Genomic DNA, 19007 nt, shown 5'->3' on the forward strand with positions numbered 1-19007 from the left:
AGCAGCTTATTTATTCCTCGTAAGCACACAGGCGGCATGTCAAGGTCTTTCGATGAACTTGTTCTCAATTTACAATTATTTTTTTCATGATGCTTCTTCTCCAGAAGGCATCTTTTCCGATTTCGCGTGCGTACAAAATATTGACACAACTGTCTCGTGTCGTTTATTTGCTTTTTGTAGACATTCTATGCTCGAAATTCACTAAAAATTGTTTAGTTTCATCTCGAGCTTCGTCCAAAAATGATCAAATTCCTGCTTTTTTGTGCGTTTTTCGTCATTGCCGGCGCTTTGTACGAAAATAATGATCACGTAATCGATTTGAGGGCATCCCAATCGACTTATATCAACTCGCCGTACTACCCGAACTACACTTATCCGCCTGGATCATCGGGAAGATATGTCATTACTGCGCCAAATGGGTACCAAATACGTGCCGAGTGCAACATTAACATCCCAAGAGTGAGTAATTTCCATGTTTTTCGTAAAATTTTGTCTAAAAATTAAAATTTCATTAAATTTTTGTGCAGGGAAGCAACGGTTGTGATCAAAATATTTTCTACATCTCACCGGATTACAATTTGAACTTGCTCGGCGCCGAATATTTGTGTGGAATGGGCACTGTGACACGCACTTCGCTGTTCAACAGGATGATTATTGCATACACGAGCACAAGTACAACCACAGCGGGATATTTTTCGTGCCTCGTGAGTGTGGCGGCAAATCCTGCGGCATGCGATTGTGGATGGTCGCGGAGTGTAAGTGACGTTTTGCACCTTTTGAGGTGAATTTTTGACAGATTTGAGCCTTTGATGCGATGAAAAGTGATAAAAGTCAAAATTTTTTTATGAATTTCGAACATTTTTGGGACTTTTTATTGTTTTAAATGACAAATAGTCGCTTGTTAGATAAAAAAAATTTTTTTTTTGGTGAAATTTTAATAGAAAAAGTTCATAAAATGTTCAGAAATCTTGAAATTTTTAAGATTTTAGTAAATTATTTGTCACAAAAATATTCAAGAAATTAATTTTTTGATGAGTTTTTCTCATTTTCTAAAAAAATTTCTATTTCATGAGATCAAAAATCGCTTATCAGGTCCAAAGATGCGACTTTTTGTTGAAATTTTTAAACCAAAGTTAAAGAAAAAATTTTTAATAATTCAATTTTTGATAAATTTTGTACATTTTTGTGCCTTTTCATCACAATCAAAGGCGAAAAATTGCTTAGAAAGCCAAAATTTCGACTTTTTCGGCAAGCTTTGATGACCAAAGTTAAAAAAATGTTCAAAAATCTGAAATTTTTTAAGTTTTTATTCAAAAATCAGGGCATTAAGGGAGATTTTATATGAACTTTTCGAGAGTTTTGAACAGTTTTGAAGAATTTTGCCCTTATGAAAGACAATAAAATGCCCGCTAAGCCAAAAAAATTAATTTTTTGAGAAATTTTTGCTACTACAATGCCAAATATTGATAAAATTTTCAAGAAAAAATGAAATTTAGTCACTCAAAGGCATCAAAACTGCTTAAAATCTCACTTTTTTAACCACTTTTGTTAATTTTTCACTCAAAATTCATCAAAAAGGCTCAAAATTGTCATTCTTGGAATAAAAACTTTAAAATTTTTAATTTTTTTTGACCAATTTTGTATCAAAAATCTTTAAAAATGATTTTTTCTCATCTTTTTCTTGTAGCAAAAGCTCGTCGGAGGTCAAACCACTGAAGTAAACGACTACGTTTCAATGGCTGGCTTAGTTTATCGTCCCAGCGGATCACTTTTCTGCGGCGGAACCATCAGTAAGTCACTTTTTCTGTCATTTTTTGGCTTAAAAACTCATTTTTCTCCATTTTAGTATCTTACCGTTACATCATGTCAGCTGCCCATTGCTTCGATACCTTCCGCCAACCATCCGAAATTGTCGCTCGTCTCGGCGATCATGACTTACGGGCCTCCACAGAGACAATTTACTCCGTTGACATGAACATTGCTGCCATTCTGCGTCATCCGCAGTACAATCCGAGCACCGCAGCGAACGATATTGCCATTTTAACGACCGCTTCTGACATAATTTACACTCGTGGCGTTGGTCCAGCTTGTCTTCCGTTTCTCTACAACGCAAATTTCTTCGATTCCCGCACTCTCGTCGCCGTCGGATGGGGAAGTGAGACCTTTGCAGGTCCCCTGTCGCCCGTTTTGCGGGAAGTTTCCTTGAATGTCATCACAAATGCGAATTGCGTGTCGCGTGGCTATCCGAATTTGGTCTCGTCGCAACTTTGCACGTTCTCGAATGGGCGCGATACGTGTCAGGTGAGTGTTTTTTCGACACCTTTCGATGTGAATGCGTGATTTTTTGCGTTTTTTCCGTAGACGGATTCGGGCGGCGCGCTGTTCTACAAGACAACACGATCGTTTGCGGTGGCGATAATTAGCTTTGGGGTGGCATGCGCTACACAAACACCCTCCGTAAACACGAGAGTCAACTCCTTCCTCACGTGGATACAGCAAAACACGCCAAATGCCCAATATTGTAGCTTGTATTATTAATAAACTTTCGGTTTTTTTTCGTGTTTTTGTGTCTTTCTTTGCTGCGACGCGCTGTTTACTTTCTTAATGAACGATGGCACACAAACGAAAAGGAGGAAATGAAAACAAAACATTTACATACGTAAATTGCCTTTTGGTTGTTTGCCACTATTTATCATCATCAAATTCGGAGCACAGCCAGGTGTTACGCGAAATTAGGTCAAATTTTTTTCGCCTCAAGTACATCATTTAATTATTTTGCGATCGTAATTTGAATCAGTGTCCACTTGAAAAGCGCTTCAGATCGAGTGCGGTTGCTCTCGTGCCGCAAATATTTTAAAAAGTTTTGCTCATTTTGTGGGTTTTACTTGTTCTTTGTTGTTTTCGCGCCAAATTTTCATCGTAATTGAACGATGATTTGCAGAATTTTGTATTTTTTTAATGATATTTTTATCAAAAAGATTTAAATAAATTTTTTTTGTGTTCATCTCATTTTAAAAATTATTTTTTTTATGAATATTAAATTTTTTTTGATAAAAATTTAATTTTATTTTATTCAATTAAATTAATTAATTAATTTTATTTAATTTATTTAAAAATTTTTTTAATTTTTTTTTATAAAAATATGAGCCTCAATATTGAATTTTTTCATTCAAAATTAAATTTTTGTGTAAAAAAATTAATTTTAGAAGAAAAATCGAAGAAAAGTGAAAAATTCAAAACTCATAGTGAATATTTTGACGTTTGACAGATGTCAAAATTTTTGTTAAATTTTCAATTTTGAAAAAAATTAAGTATTAAAATCTTAAATTTTTGAATAAAATTGACTCAAAATACATCAAAAACTGTTCAAAAGATAAAAATTTAGTAAAAAAAATTAATTATTTTGACAAAATTTAAACATTTTGACAGCTGTCAATTTTTTTTTGCTAAATATTAATATTAAGCAGTTTTAAATGATTTTCTTCATGTTATTTAAAAAATTACATTTTTAGTCACTAAATTGCATAAAATTTATAATTTTATCAAAAATATTGTTAGCTGTCATATTTTTAAGGGTCAAATTAATTAAAATTTAAAAATAATAAATAAAAACTTTCAATAATATTTAAATTTATTTAATTAAAAAATATGAGAAATATTTATCAAAATTTTTATAAAATTATTTTTTTTTTTTTTTTTTTAAATTTTTTTTTATTAAATTTAATTAATTTTTCAATTAAATTTAAATTTTAATTAATAATTAATATTAATGTTTATATTTTTTTAATAATAAATTTCATTAATTTATTTTTTTATGAACTAACAATTCAAAAAAAAACTTGACATCTGTCAACTGTCAAAATTTAAAAAAAAAATAATTTTTTTAACAAAAAACTTTTTTATTTTACAAAATTACAAAAAATTTACGAGTTTTTATTGATTTTTTTCAATTAATTGACATTAAAAATTTTTAATATTTTTTATAAAATTTTTTCTCAAAATAAAAATTTTTAACTACCTCAGATATTTTTGTCATTACAAATTTTGAAAATTTTATTTATAACTCAACTTTTGATAAAATTTTGTCTCAAATAATACCAAAAAATCCTTTTGAATAATTTCCCAACAATAAATATTCATAAAATAACCTCTACAAAAAGTTCAAAGAATTTTCTAGACCTCCAAACCTTACTCTCAACCCCTTTTCCCATACATTTTCTACCCAAACAAAAACGTTTGTTTCAAAAAACGAACACAAGAAAAACTTTTTTTTTTATTTTCAATTTTCTCTTTTTCACACACAGCCAAAATAAAACAGAAATAAATAAAATTTAATGGGTCTATAAGCAAAAATGAGCGAAATGAACACAATTTTCAACAAGCAACCCATCATAAAAAAAAAACAGAAAACTTTTGTTCGCCTCTTGTAAGGTACAACTCTCTACAACTTGTTAACGCAATCCGTCTTTTCCCTCAACCGAAATCCACTGAATGGAAGTTGGCTGGTTTTTTATACAATATTAATATCTCTTTTTTTTATTTTTGTTGTTGTTGCTCGGTTGTTGAGACGAACAATATAATCTCATTATGAATAAATAAGGAAAAGTGTTTTTGGTGTCAAGTAAAGTATTTTTGATTAACAATTTTTCTCATATAATTTTTTTTTTCTTTTTTTTTGTCTTTTAAGAAAAATAACATTAAAAAAAAGAGAAACATTTTTATTAAATTTTGTATCACAAAAAAATGTTCATAAAAGATAATAATTATACGACAAGAGAAAAAAAAACGAGACGACGAGGATGAAAACGAGGACTAAGGGTCGACCGTCGTTAAATCATCTCTAATTCTCTCATGCATGAATTATTAAATGACGCAAAAATGTTGGTTGGTCGGAAGTTACCTTTTGAAAGCGGAGAGCTGCTTGTTTGCTTTTTTATTTTATTTTTCATTTTTTTTTCTGCAGTATCCCAGCAACAGGCACAAAAAACACCCTCCGGACATGCGAATTTTATGTTTTTTCCATTTTTTTTTGCTCTTTGCAGAAAACGAGTTGAAAACACGAAAAAAATATGTAAAAAAAACGAAAAGCCCAATACTTTCCATTAAAAGTAATTAAAAATGACGTTAATTACGCCCACGTGCGAGCATTTTCATACTAAAAGCAAAAAAAAGCTTTAAAATCACATGTATGAAAAATCATCAGTCTATCATCGTTCCGAGCAACATCATCTTGGTATTTTGTTTACATTTTTTTGCTTGCCTTGACTTTGAGTAAACAATTTTTAAATTAAAAAATTTCTTCGTCGTCATCGTCTTTGCCAGGCTTGGGCTGAATGGCTTGCAAAATAAAAAAAAAATAATAATAATAATGAGAATCATTGAAATTCCAGTTGAAGAAAATTTCTTGAGGATTTTTTTTTTATTTTTTCTTTCCAAGGAATAACGAGACGAACCAAGTTGCGGTGATGAATAGAATAAATATTTAGAAGACGTTCATTCATTCTTACAGATATATTTCTATTCATTCATATTTTTCCCTTTTTTGTATTTCTTCAAGGGATCGGCTTTTGATAAACTGTTGCTTTTGCTTTCTTTGTGTCTTGTAAAAAAGAGGGAATTTTTCTGGGTGTGCTTGCTATTTTCATTAAGCGATTCCTTGAATGATTGAGAAAGATGAATGAACTGTAGAAAATCGATCAATAAGGAGTGTAAGGGTAATAGGGCAAGAGATGGGCAGTGCCGATACATAAGTTTTGACGCAAAAGGGCAATTTTTGGTTATTTTTCCTTTCTTTTTTTCCATCTGTCTAAAGTTTTTAAGCTGAAGGGCAGTTAAGAGATATTTTGCCCTTTTGTTGCCCATCTTCTTAAAATTTTTGTTTAAAAGGGCAATTTTTAGATTTTTTTACCCATTTATTGCCCATCTTTTTTCGAATTTTATTTTTAAAGGGCAATTTTCAGACATTTTGCCCTTTTGTTGCCCATCTTTTAGATATTTAAATATTAAAGGACAATTTTCAGATATTTTGCCCTTTTGTTACCCATCTTTTAGAAATTTAATTTTTAAATGGCAATTTTAATATATTTTGCCCTTTTATTCATCATCTTGAAGAATTTGAATTCTTCAATGGCAACTTTTAGACATTTTGCCCTTTTATTGCCCATCTGCTTAGAATTTTAAAGCTGAAGGGCAGTTTCAAAATATTTTGCCAATTTATTGCAATTGACTTAAATTGTTCATCTTGAAGGGCAATTTACAAATACTTTGCCCATTCATTGCCCATCTGCTTAAAATTTTAAATGTGAAGGGCAATTTTAAAATTTTTTGCCCATTTATTGCCCTTATTGTCAAAAGTTCCAATGTTGAATAAAATTTTCAAAAATTTTTACTTCAAACTTCAAAAAAGAAGTAATAAAACAATTTTTTATCAATTTTCAAACCGCCAAACACAAATCCCTGTCTGGAGAACCCTTTTTGCCTTTTTCCACGAATAAAAAACGTGAGTTCTCAAAAGCAATTCAATCATGTCATTTCGGGTTAAGCTCATCTTATTTCTACTTTCTCACCTCATAATCTTATCAATCACGTCCAACATCTCTTTCTCCTCCGCACAGAAAAAAAGAAATAAATATCTCTCGCCTTACAAAAATAACAAAAATTTCTTTGGAATTTGTCTTTGTTCATCTTTTCTTACAATTTTTTTTTTTTGCTTTCACAGAACAGCGCACTCACATATCTCTCATAACTTTTCAATTCACCCAAAGACGTCGACTCGAGAAGAAACACGAAAGAAAATAAGAAAAACCTCAATTTTATATTCTTCTCCTTAGTCGTCGTCGTCGTAGCTGTGCTTATTTATGTAACATCAACATTATTTTTATTTGTGACACTTGAATTCCTGTCCATGTTTTGCTCTGTGTCGTTTTTTTTTCCATTATTTTATGTATTTGCACCAGTTGTATTTATTTACATTTTTTATTTATTTATTTATTTACTCGAGGATCAAGACAAATGAAATGATAACAAAAGTAAATTTCACCGTAGAGCGTCTCTCAAGAGACATTTCACAGATTTTCTTTCTTCTTTTTTGCTTTGTGCGGAATATTAATTAATCCTTAAATGAAATTGGATACGAGGTAAAATGGAGGCGGTTGGTGGTTTTTTCCTCGTTTTGCCGTCATAAAAGCTGTAAATAACGGTAGTCCCTAAAAATTTATTGCTCTCATCATTGACGACCCAAAAACATCATTTTATGAGTAATCAAGCACATTTTTTTTTCGTTTATTTAGAATAGAGTCGTTTTATTGGCGCGCGAAACAGCAAAAAAGGTTCAAAAATGATTTTAATCAATTTTTTTGCCGTACGTCACGGAATAATCTTCACATTCTCGTCATGCATCACATTAAACGTTTAAACGGCAATAAAAGACATTTCGCTAACAAAATTATTTATGTTTTCCGTCTTTTTTTTTTGCCTCTTTTTATTATTTTGTCACGACAAGGTTCGGTGTTGGCGGAAAAATGAGAAGGACGAGCGCGACATAAATGAGACAATTCATTTTACAGCAAAACACACAACACAACGCGGAGCGACGAAGAAGGTGGAAATTGCAGTCAGAAATTATGTCACGTTTACAAAAATAAACACAAAATAAAATTATATTATTATAAACACCTGTTTCTGGTTTTGCCTCAGCGGGTAAGTCTTTTGTTTGTTTAACTTTTTGTGATATTTGTTAAGAAATTGAGAAATTTTGTGAAAAAAAAATTTTTTTTTTACCGAATTGAAGGTTTTTTGAACAAAAATTTAGAAAATTTACTTTTGAAAAAATTTCTATTAAAAAATTTTAAAAAAAATTGATAAAAAATTTGAAATATCAAATTTGGGTTTAAAATATTTTTTTTATAAAAAATACATTTTTAGCTTTAAAATTTTTCATAAATTAAAATTTTATGAGATGAAAAAATAAATTAAACACTTATTTAATATTATTTAAATTTATTTATTATTTTTTATAATTATTTAAATAAAAAAAAATATTTTAAATTCCTAAAAATTAAGAAAAATTATTTTTAAAGCACATTCTATTAATTTTTTTTTTAATTAAAAATGCATTTTTATTCAGATTTAAAAATTCAGATTTTATGGGATTAAAAAAAATAAAAAAATTTAATTAAAAAAGAAAATTAAATTAAAATCCTTAAAAATATTTAAAATTTTTTAAAATTAAAGAAAAATAATTCACTAAATTTTTTTGACCTTTAAAAATTTTTTACAAGGTTACGAAAACTTGTGTCAAAGTCAAACTTTTGTCCCTTTAAACATTTTTATCCGTTTCAAAAGTATCCATTTCCCGTTTAACATTTTTTCACAATGCACATTTTCCATCCATCTTTTGTGCAACTGCACGTGCAATTCCGCATTGCAACTCCATTAAAATCGTTTTTGAAGTGCTTTTCAAAGGAAACCGCACCAACGTACATATTTGCAGTGTAATTATATCCTGCTCCTTTTTTTCAGCTGCTGCATAATTTCATACTTTTACAATTTCTTTTTTTCCATTTTGCATTTCAGCTTTGACACAATTCGAGGAATCCACGTTGTTTCATCTTGGTCGCAGGTAAAATTCACAATAAACAGTAATAAGTAAGTAACAAGGCAGTTTGATGTGCGAACATGGGATTGAATTGGAAATACAACAATGGAGAAGGCAAACAAAGATGTCGCGTCGAGAAATAGAATGTTGACAACGCATCATTTCACATATCGCGAGATATATGGCATGAAGAAGATACGAAGAACAGGTAAATTATTTCTATTTTTCGTTCTTCTTTTCTACTTTACATCACTTTTGAATAAATCAAATCACAGTGTGTGCTTTGTTCGCTCAAGGCATTCAATTTCTTCTTTTGTTGTTTTTTTTTTGTAGGTACAAAGGGTAGCTCAGGAAAAGTCGAAGAAACGAGTCGTTTATACTAAATTGAGGAAATTTAGGAGGTAAGTAAAATTAATTTCTAAAATTGGATTCAAAAACTAAACATTTTTGCCTTTTAGATTTGAAAAAAGTGAAAATTTGATGTTTTTACAAGAATCATTAAAAAATCATATCTTTGAGTAATTTTATTGCAAGGATGACATGAAAAGGAAGGTGAAAACGAAAGTTGGATTATTTTTCGAAAACTTAAAAGCAAATGTCTTTCGACGAGTTTCTAATATTTCAATAGCGGGATAACATTCATCTGCGAAATGCATAAATGCCACTATCGGTACTGAAGCAAGTCCCAAAGAATGGCTTAACTATTAATATTGTTCTAGAAGACTGAAATGGATACTAATATTGTCAAGATAATATAGAGTTCTTTAAAAATATCGACACGGTCAGAGTTCACGAAATTGCCATAAAATCAAATGATTTTCATCTTGAACAGTTTTTGTCCAATATTCTTCTCTCTTCTCGTACAATCAATTGGCAGATTTAAAGAGTCACAAAAATAAACGAAGATAATGACGTAGAATTCAAGTTATCAAGAAATTGAAAATTTGTCTACATTCTGAACTTGATGAGAGCATTGAGCGAAACTGGCGCAAATTTAGTTTGCTTTTGTATGTTATTGGTTTAACTTTTGTTTTTTATCAATAATTTCAATTTTTTTTTTTTGAGAAATTTTCTGAACAAATATCTAATATCGACTAATTGTCACAAAATATTAAAATTTTAGTACATTGTCGACTTTTTTTGTAAATTTTTTTTAATAAGATTTTTTTCTTACATTTTCAAGGAAAAAAATTAATTTAGTTTTTAACGAAATCAATTTTAATCAATTATTTAACAATTAGTCAAAATTTCATGAGCTACCCTTCACGTTTTTCAAATTTAAATGGAATAAAGAAAACATTTAAATAAAATAATGAAGGAGAGAAAGAGATCGTTTTCCACGCAAATTCAAGGAAGTCGACGACGTTTTCCTCCTTCGCCTCGACATTTTAAAAAATGTTTAAATAATGGAAATTTATATAAAATAAGAAGAACATTCGTTCGTTCAGAAAATTAATCTAACAACAAGTGTGTGTTTGTGTATATGCTGGAGTCTTATTTAAATAAATGTGCGATGCTTACTTTGCTGTTTAAATGCCGCTGCTGCTGCTGCTACCGTTCATCGTCGTCGTCGTATGCTCGAGAGATTTATTATGCAAAATTTCTGCTATTCTTTCAAATCATTAATTTTCATTTTTTATTTCTCTGGCTTCTGTGCTGAAGCTTAGAAACCAGAAATCAAGGTTCAGTTAATAATTTTCTCGGGCTAATTTTCTGAAAATGTCAACCACGAAGAAATTTCACAAAGCATGAAAAATTAATTCTGCAACGTCGCAAATAACGCTCGCGGGCGTAAACACTAAACGTTAGACAGGTAATATATTTCGTCGTCGTCGACGGAAAATTTAGGGAGTTCGTGGAATTGTACGACGACGACAAGTCAAGGCAGTCAAGTCAACATGATGATGATGATGATGATGGCAACATAGCGAAACAAAAGGAACGCGCGTGGAAATTGTTTGTTTGAATAATTTAATCTAATTAAGCATGAGAATAAATTGGTTGTATTCAGTCGTTTATAAATAAATAAATTTGCACGTAGATGCGTAGGGTCTCTCTTTTTGAATGTTACAACATTATTATCGCCGCGCCATTCATTCATTGTTAACCCTTTTGTGTCGTGTAATTGATTTATTTATCTCAATTCCGAGACTGTTTTGAGCACGAAATGAAGCGATATTGTTGTGTCATCTCTTCATTTGCGCCTCTTCTTCGTCGTCGTCGTCGTCTACAACTTTGAAATCTGATATTTTTGTGAGTTAATCGCTGCGATAAAATATCACTTTGGCCTTTATTGATGGCATGGAGATGTGACACGAAAAAGGATTTAAATTTGAGGAAAGATTAATTTTCGATTCAATTTATAGCTGGAACGTGAAAATTTGTTTTAGGACTTTTCTTTTTATTTAAAAAAAAAATTACTTAAAAAATTTATCTAAAAAAAATAAAATAATTTTTTTTTAAATAAAAATTTTTTTTAGTTTTAATTAAAAAATATTTTTAAATATTTAAAAAATTAATTTTTTTTAAATTTAAAAAATTAAAAAAATAAATAATATTAAATTTAAAAAAATTAGTTTTTTTAAAAAAATTTTTTTTTTTGAAAATATTGCAAAAAAAATTTTGTAATTTTTAAAAAGTTAAAAATTAATCGCCAAGCTCTCTTGAAAGTTCAATTTTGATCGATTTAAAGATTTTAAATTTTTTTTTAATTTTTTTTAATTAAAAATTATTATTTTTTTTTAAATTAATAATAAAAAATTTTTAAACTTTAAAAAAAAATTTTTAAAAAATAATTTTTTTTTAAAATTAAAATAAAAATAAAAATTTGTCAGAAATTAAAAAAAAATATATAGAAAATAAAAAAAAAAAAAAAAATTTCAGCAAAATTAAACGTTAATTCAAAAATTTGTTAAAAAATAATTTACCAGCTTAAATTTTCAACAAAAAAAAAATTCCTCGTTAATTTGTGATTCTTTTCCGTTTCACATTTTCCTTACAAAACATCAACATTTAACATTTAGCCTTAATACGTATTACTTAAAATTCCCTCAAATTATTTCATCATCAAAAATTTGTTCATTTTCTCTCTCTCGCTTTCAATTTTCCGTTTTGGCCTAATAATGATGGGTCTCTAAACTTTTCTTTCTTTCAACGTAGCTTTGCACACGAAATGAATGTTTGTGCTTTTTATTGCCTTTTTTGCCTCCTTTTGTCTATTTAAGCTCTTTTTTTTATTAAAATTAATTGTCTATCATTCATTTTGCCGAACACTCGTCTTCTTATATTTTTTGGGTTAGTATTTTATGGTTTTGACCTTTTTTATTTTCTACCGGAGAGGTAAAAAAAATACGAGTCTCATATATGGGTCTCTTGAGTGATATCACGAACACGTCGAACTCTTTAAATAAAAAAAAAATAAAATTTTGTTGGGCATTTTTTGATGTTTGTTATTAATAATAAAGGTACTTAATTTTTTATCAAGTTTTTTAAAGGCGATTATAGTTTTTTTTTCGTTCGTTTTCTGTCCGTTCTCCGTTCGTTCGTCATCCTGTCAATTAATTAAAACTTTTTTTGACCTTTTTTACCGAACAAATTATTATTTACATGACCTCATCAAGAAAGTAAGTTGAGCAAATAATAAACAAATAATCTATTTTCGTACAAAAGTTGTAACGAGGAGGGAAAAACTTACCTCAGTCAGCAACTTTATGATATTCCAATTTGTGTTGTTGCTCTGTGTGTTTTGCGGTTATTTTGTTATTTTTCCCACTTTGGAACAGACACAAGAAATTTTTAAACTGCCACAAAATTAGTTTTATTCAAACTTCAAGCCGCACAAAACTGGGCATTTTTCGTCTGTCGCTCGTAAAAAATTTAAGAATCACGTTCCGTTTCCCTTTTTTTGCATACACATAAAAATATTAAGAGATTATCTTTGGTCGTCCTCTCTCGAAGTACAAAATCAACAAAGATGCGAAAGACACGAGGGAAGGACGATAAAAATCAAATCGCTGGCTTTAAAAGGCATAATGACGATAATGTAACTTGTTACGCGAAAAATGACACAAAAGCAGAAAAAAACGGAAGATTCTCATGCATTATTAAGTCACTATTTCATCTACGTTCGAAATTTGATTATAAAATGCAGACGACGATAATGAGCACGAGAAGAAAAAGTCAAAGGAAAGTTAAAGAGTCATCGATCACGCCGAAAGCTCATTTTCCAAATCAGTTCCCTCGAGGAACATAAAAGGATAAAAAAGGAGCATTTGTGTTTTATTTCTTCGGGCGGCGCGCGTCTTTTGCCGTCGTCGTCGTCGTCGTCGAAGAGATGTTTGAATAAGTTAAAAAGCGAAGGAAAAATGGAGAATCGAAAATTTTAGCTGTTAATAAAAGTAACAACACCTTGGAGAGACGTTCGATTTTTTCTTTCCTTTTCGTTTCGTCCATTCAATTTTTTTTTCTGTGCGTTTCAAGGATAAATAAGCAAATGCAATAAAAAAGTGAAAATTATTTAAATTTATTTTTTTTTTTTTTTTGAGGAAAATGATTTATTTATGTTTTTTATTGAATTATTTTATTTTCAACGGCATGACTAAATTTTAAAAATTAATATAAATAATGAATAAATATTTAAATAAATAAATAATTAATTAATAAAAGTATTTAAATTAAAATAATTATTTTAATGATTATTAATATTATTTTTTTTTTAAATTGAATTTTTTAAATTAAATTGAAATTTCATTTTTTTATTTTTTAAGAAAAAATTTTGTTATTAAAATTAAATTTAAAAATAAATTTAATAAGATTTAATTAAATAAATTAATTAAATTTAATAAATAATTAATAAAAATTTTAAATTAAATTAATATTTTTTTAAATAAAAAAAAATAATAAAAAATTTAAATTAAAATTTCAGATTTTTTTTTAAATAAATTAAATTTAAATTAATAAATTTAAATAAAATTAAATTATAAAAATATTTTTAATTAAAATAATTCAATACAAAAAATGATTTTAAAATAAAAAAAATTAAAAAATATTTTTAATAAATTTTTTAATATTAAAAGACTTTGTGAGTTAAAACTTTGAAAAAATCATTAATATGCTTAAAAAAAATTTTTCTTTGGAAAAAAATTGAACTTTATTGAGTTTTTTTACAAAAATAAAAATATTAAGCATTTGACGTTAAGACAAATTTCTTTCCAAAAATAACTTCAGATAAAAAACTTTTTCACTATTTTCATTGGATTTTCACAAAGAAATTGCCCAAATTTATTAGAAATCATTCATAAAAAAAACTTATAAAGAACATTTTCTTACTTTATTTAGTCAATTTTTATAACTTTTTTCTTCTTTTAGATAAAACTTTTTTCCATTAAATTAAGAAAGTCTCACAAAATTCATATTTTCTTATAAAATTTTAACGTAAAATTCATAAAAACCTCAGAAAACTTTAAAAAATAAATAAAAATAACTTTTAAAAAACAAATAAAAATTAAAATATCACAAAATTTAATTCAAACAGAGCAACTTTGATACCTCATTTCATTAAAATTTAATTTATAATCCGAATTAAACAAAAAAATGATAAAAAATTTAATTGTTCATCAAAACTTTTTATCGCTCTTGAAAACTTTTTTTTTACTTTAATCTCATCACATTTTAAACTTTTCTTTTTAAATATTTCACGAAAAATAAAGAAAATGCATCAATTAACAAAAAAACTGATCCACAATTTATTAAAATATTTTTTTTCTCTTTTAAATAAATTAAATTTTTTTTTATAAAATATTTTAAAATCCATTTTTTTTTCTTCTTCCATTAAAATAAACGATTCCACAGAATCCATTTAAAATAACATTTTTATCCAACAATTTTTCTGCGTAATATTTTTCTTTTCTTTCTTTTTTTTGTATTTTAATAATTTTCACCACAGCACACACAAATCCACACACACTCACAAATTATTATGATTTTTTTTTATCGTTAATGTTTTTTTTTTCTTTTCGAGGTACGAGCGACGACGACGACGACATTATAACTTAATTTCACACACAAAGCAACAGACTTTTTTTTTAATAATAATATAACAATGACGTGCTTCGAGGACAACAGCGACGACGACAATGATGAAAAAGCGAAAAAACACTGGTTGCGCTTGGTTCGTAAATTTCTGATGATTTTTTTTTTTATTAAATATTTTTTTTTAATATTTTATTTTTTTTTCAGGTCTTTTTTTAAATTATTTATTAAAAATATTTTTTTATTTATTTTTTGAACCCTTTTTTTCTTACTTTTTTATTTTATTTTTTTTTTAGGTAAGAGAAGTTTCCATTTTATTTTTATTACATTTTAATTCAATTTAAACTTTTTTTTTGTAATTAAAAAATATAAAAAACTGACAACACACACAGATTGTTAAATTTTTTGTAATAATAATTTTTTTGTTATATACAAAGTTTGTTATAAAATTTATTATTTCATATTTTTTGCGAGTCTGTAGGATGATAAAAAGTAAATATAATGCGCGTTATCGATACGGTGTAACGGTGAATGAGCGAGTGTCTTGTGATTATGTGAAATTGTGTGTACGGGTGAGTGTGTGTGTGTGTGTATGCGCGTGTATGAATTTAATTTTACACACGCGAGAAACGAAGAATTTTTGTGGATTTGAATGTAACCGGATTGAAAGCTCGTCTCTAACTGGGTCCGTTGTCTCGTCGCGCGTTGTATGTTCGCCCCGTGTGATCCTACCCTGGGAAAGGAAAAATTTTTCTGCCTCACTTCGGCAAAAGGAACGCACATGCGCACACTTTCGCCCCCTATCGATGGAGCTACGCGACGATTGATAAGCAACACACAGCTGTTGATGATGTTGAGGACGATCCGAGGGAGCCGACGACGCACGATGCCGCGTCGATACAAACAACAGGTAAACGAGTGATGATGATAAAAATAATAATAATAGTAGACATTGAGTGCTTTTTTCTTCTTCTTCTCTCCGCTTTTTTTTACATCTTGTGAGTTGCGAGTTCATTTCAGCTGATAGCAGAACGATAATAAATAAAATAGCAAAAATCCATAAAGTTCATGTGTGAGGAGACGTCAAAAAGTCACAAAAAAAAATGCAACTATCGATGCGATGCAGCGAAAGATCACTTCACTTCGTAATTTTAACCATGAAAAATTAGTTTTCTGCAGGTGGTTTTTGTACAAAGTTCATCTCGAATGTACGACGAGAAGGTAATTTGTAATGTAACTTTATTATTTTTGCATTTTATGAGATGATGAGAAGAAGAAAGGGGTTTTGTGGGTTGCATTCTCAACGGAAAAACGTTTAATTTGGCGCTTGGTTCGATGTAATTCATTGCGTTCAAATTGTTCAAGTTCAAGGTCAAGGTATTTACTGCGAGAAAAAAAAGTCGAAAATTTTAAAAGTTTGAACAGTGAAAGTTTTTATTGTTAAATTATGGAGTCCTAAGGGAGATTTTTTTTTTGTGAGTTGAAAGTATTGAAAGTTTTTTTTTGCAGAAGATTTTGTTTTGTTAATTTTTAATTGAGATTTTTCGTTAAAATTTCTTATATAAAATTTATTAGAAATTTTTTAAAGCGCCATCTATGTTAATTTTTTTCTGTATTTTAAATTATTATTTATGATTTTTAATTAAATTAAATTTTTTAAAATTTATTTCAGACATTTTATCGTTTCAAAAATAAAATTGCATAAAAAGCGCCATCTATTGACTAATTTTTTAAAAATATTTTTTTTTATCAAGAACGCCCTCTTTGGTAAGAAAATAACATTATATAGTAAAAAAAACTCAAGTTTTCAAGATTTGTCTAAATTCCAGTCAATAGATGGCGCTCTATCTGATTTTATACTTTTTTGAGTTACTCATTAGATGGCGCTATATAAAAAAAATTGCATGATTTTTGGTGTTAAGTTTGCAAAAAAGTTAAAATTTTATTCAATTAATTGAGAATTGGTTACAAATTATCGCTTTTTAGCAATTTTTTGCCAATAGATGGCGCTTTTGTTTTAATTAAATTTAAAATATTCTTAAAAGGTAAAAGTTTCGTAATTTTACTAAAATTTTCTAATCATGAAATTTTTGTATGAAAACTTTCAATTTAAAGAATATAGTTAAGAGTTTAGATACTTTTGAACTAAATAGTTCTCTTAGAATGGTTTTTGATTCTTTTTAAAATATTTACACAACGCCCTCTATTGAGTAGTTTTATCATGAATGTTAATTTTGAGACTTTCCAATATTTAAAGTCTTCAGTAAAAATTTCATGATAAGAAAATTTTAGTAAAATTACAAAAGTCTTACCCTTAAAGAATATTTTTGACTTAAAATTAAAAGTAAAGCGCCATCTATTGGCAGAAAATTGCTAAAAGTCGATATTTAGTAACCAATTTTCAGTCAATTGAATAAAATTTTAACTTTTTAGCAAACTTTACATCAAAAATCATGCAAAATTTTTAAAAAGCGCCATCTGATGAGTAATTCAAGAGCGTTTAAAATTAAGAAAAAGCGCCATCTATTGACGGGAATTTTCATAAATCATAAAAACTTGTTTTTTAAGAACATTTTTGATGAAAAATTATTAAACGATTCAAAAAACACATTCTAGAATTAATTTTTTATAAAAACTGTCAAGATTATTCGTAAATTCAATCAATTTCTTTTAAATCAATAAACCGCAACTGTCCCCTTAAACATTTTCCTTTATTACCAATGTCACTTTCCATATCAATATCTCTCTCCCGCGCACTGAGCTTTAACCAACGTTCGCAATATAATTTCCCATTTACGACTCAAATTATTCATCGACGAATGCTTTTATGCCCATTAATCGTCCATTATGTCTTATTACTGCCATTTCCCGATGACAATGCCACAAAAAAAACGAAAAATTTTCTATCAATAATAAATTATGATCATCATTTATTTTGTGGTGTATTTTTCCCATCCAAACTTTATTTTTCACTTTGACACATTTTTTCCAGTCGTCGTTCAACTCCCATGTGATTGTGATGTGAGCACACTTGTTACTTGTCTGTGCGATGAGCGACGTACTTCTGTCTCTCCACGACATTGACGCTGACACCAAACCACACATGTGTGCACGAGAACGACGTTCTTCCTATTTTTTGATCAACAAGTTAATTTTCTCGAGAGCGGCATACGTCCGACGAGAAGACAAGAAGAAGACAACGACGGAAAAACAACAAGAAGAAGAAGTGAAAATTCAAACCACTCAATTTTCACTCATTTATGTGTGTGCGGTAGATGTGCGCCGTTCGTGCATTGTGTGTGGTAAACATGAAAATGATAATGGTTTGTATCTCACTTGGGGTTTTCGGAGAAAATTTCTTCTTGCGGTTCGTTTGTAGCTCTTTGTGTGAAATGTTATTTTGCAGCGAGATGCTTGACGTTGTTGTGAACTTTCGACGTAATTTATGTGTAAATAAAGTGGATGAGGAGGTTAGATGATGCGAAAGACGACGTTTTAATTTACTCACATTACTCCGCGACGTGTTAAATCCACTTTTAATAGTTTTTTTAAGAGTTGAAAGTGTTTCGAATTTAATTACAAAGCGACGTAAACTCTCAAAAGACTTTTTTTATTTGCAACGACGTTGCGTTTGGCAAATGGAGACGCCGTGTCATTTGATATTTTAATTTAAAGATAAGAAAATATGTTTTTTTTTAAATAAAATTAATATAAAAAATTTAAAACAATTAATAATTAAATATTTTTTTTTTATAAATTTAATTTTAATCGAATAAATTTTTTTAACAAAAAAATTTTTTTTTTTGAAAAATATTTAAAATTTTTTTTATTTATTTTTTTTTAATTAAAAATAATTTGAATATAGCTTTTTAATTGATTTTCACAAAAATATTAAACATAATTAGAATTTTAAAAAATTTAATAAATTATTAATTAAAATTTATTTAATTATTTTTTTAACCAATTATTATTTTTCGAATTTAAAAAAAAAATATTTAATTATTTTTTGAATTAAATAAATTAAATTAAATAAAAAAAAAAAATATTAAAATCTCTTAAATTTTATTATTTAATATTTTTTTAAAATTAAAAATTTAATTTTTAAAACTTCTTTAATAAATTGTATAAAAATATTAAATCAAACTTTAAAATAAATAAAAATTTTGTAACGCAATAACTCAAATTTTGCTTCAAGAATCTCTTTAAATTTTTTTGTAATGTAACAATTTCAACTAAAAGTAAGTTCTTGAACAAGAAAAATTAAGAAAATTTCGTGAAAACTCCTGAAAAACGAAAAAATCTTAGTTTAATATTCATTGCATACCAAACGGAGCTTCGAAATTTAATTTTATCAGAATTCATTGCATTTTTTAAGGCGTTT

General features: G+C 27.8%; 1 protein-coding gene across 1 annotated transcript; it reads left to right on the forward strand.

Moving 5' to 3' along the window:
- Positions 1–240: 240 nt before the first annotated feature.
- On the forward strand, positions 241–2538 carry LOC134828995 (venom serine protease-like). Its single transcript, XM_063841987.1, has 5 exons — positions 241–459; positions 528–755; positions 1688–1790; positions 1847–2301; positions 2362–2538. The coding sequence occupies exons 1-5, from the start codon at positions 241–243 to the stop codon at positions 2536–2538; spliced, it is 1182 nt and encodes a 393-aa protein (XP_063698057.1).
- Positions 2539–19007: the final 16469 nt, after the last annotated feature.

The sequence above is a fragment of the Culicoides brevitarsis genome, chromosome 2 (genome assembly GCF_036172545.1).
Source record: "Culicoides brevitarsis isolate CSIRO-B50_1 chromosome 2, AGI_CSIRO_Cbre_v1, whole genome shotgun sequence".
In the NCBI taxonomy this organism is placed as follows: domain Eukaryota; kingdom Metazoa; phylum Arthropoda; class Insecta; order Diptera; family Ceratopogonidae; genus Culicoides; species Culicoides brevitarsis.

Bases quoted from the DNA above. Each gene is read 5' to 3' on its own strand.
- LOC134828995 (XM_063841987.1), top strand. From the start codon at position 241: ATGATCAAATTCCTGCTTTTTTGTGCGTTTTTCGTCATTGCCGGCGCT. The intron at 460-527 runs GTGAGTAATTTC...ATTTTTGTGCAG, and splicing joins GCAACATTAACATCCCAAGA to GGAAGCAACGGTTGTGATCA. The intron at 1,791-1,846 runs GTAAGTCACTTT...TCTCCATTTTAG, and splicing joins TTTCTGCGGCGGAACCATCA to TATCTTACCGTTACATCATG.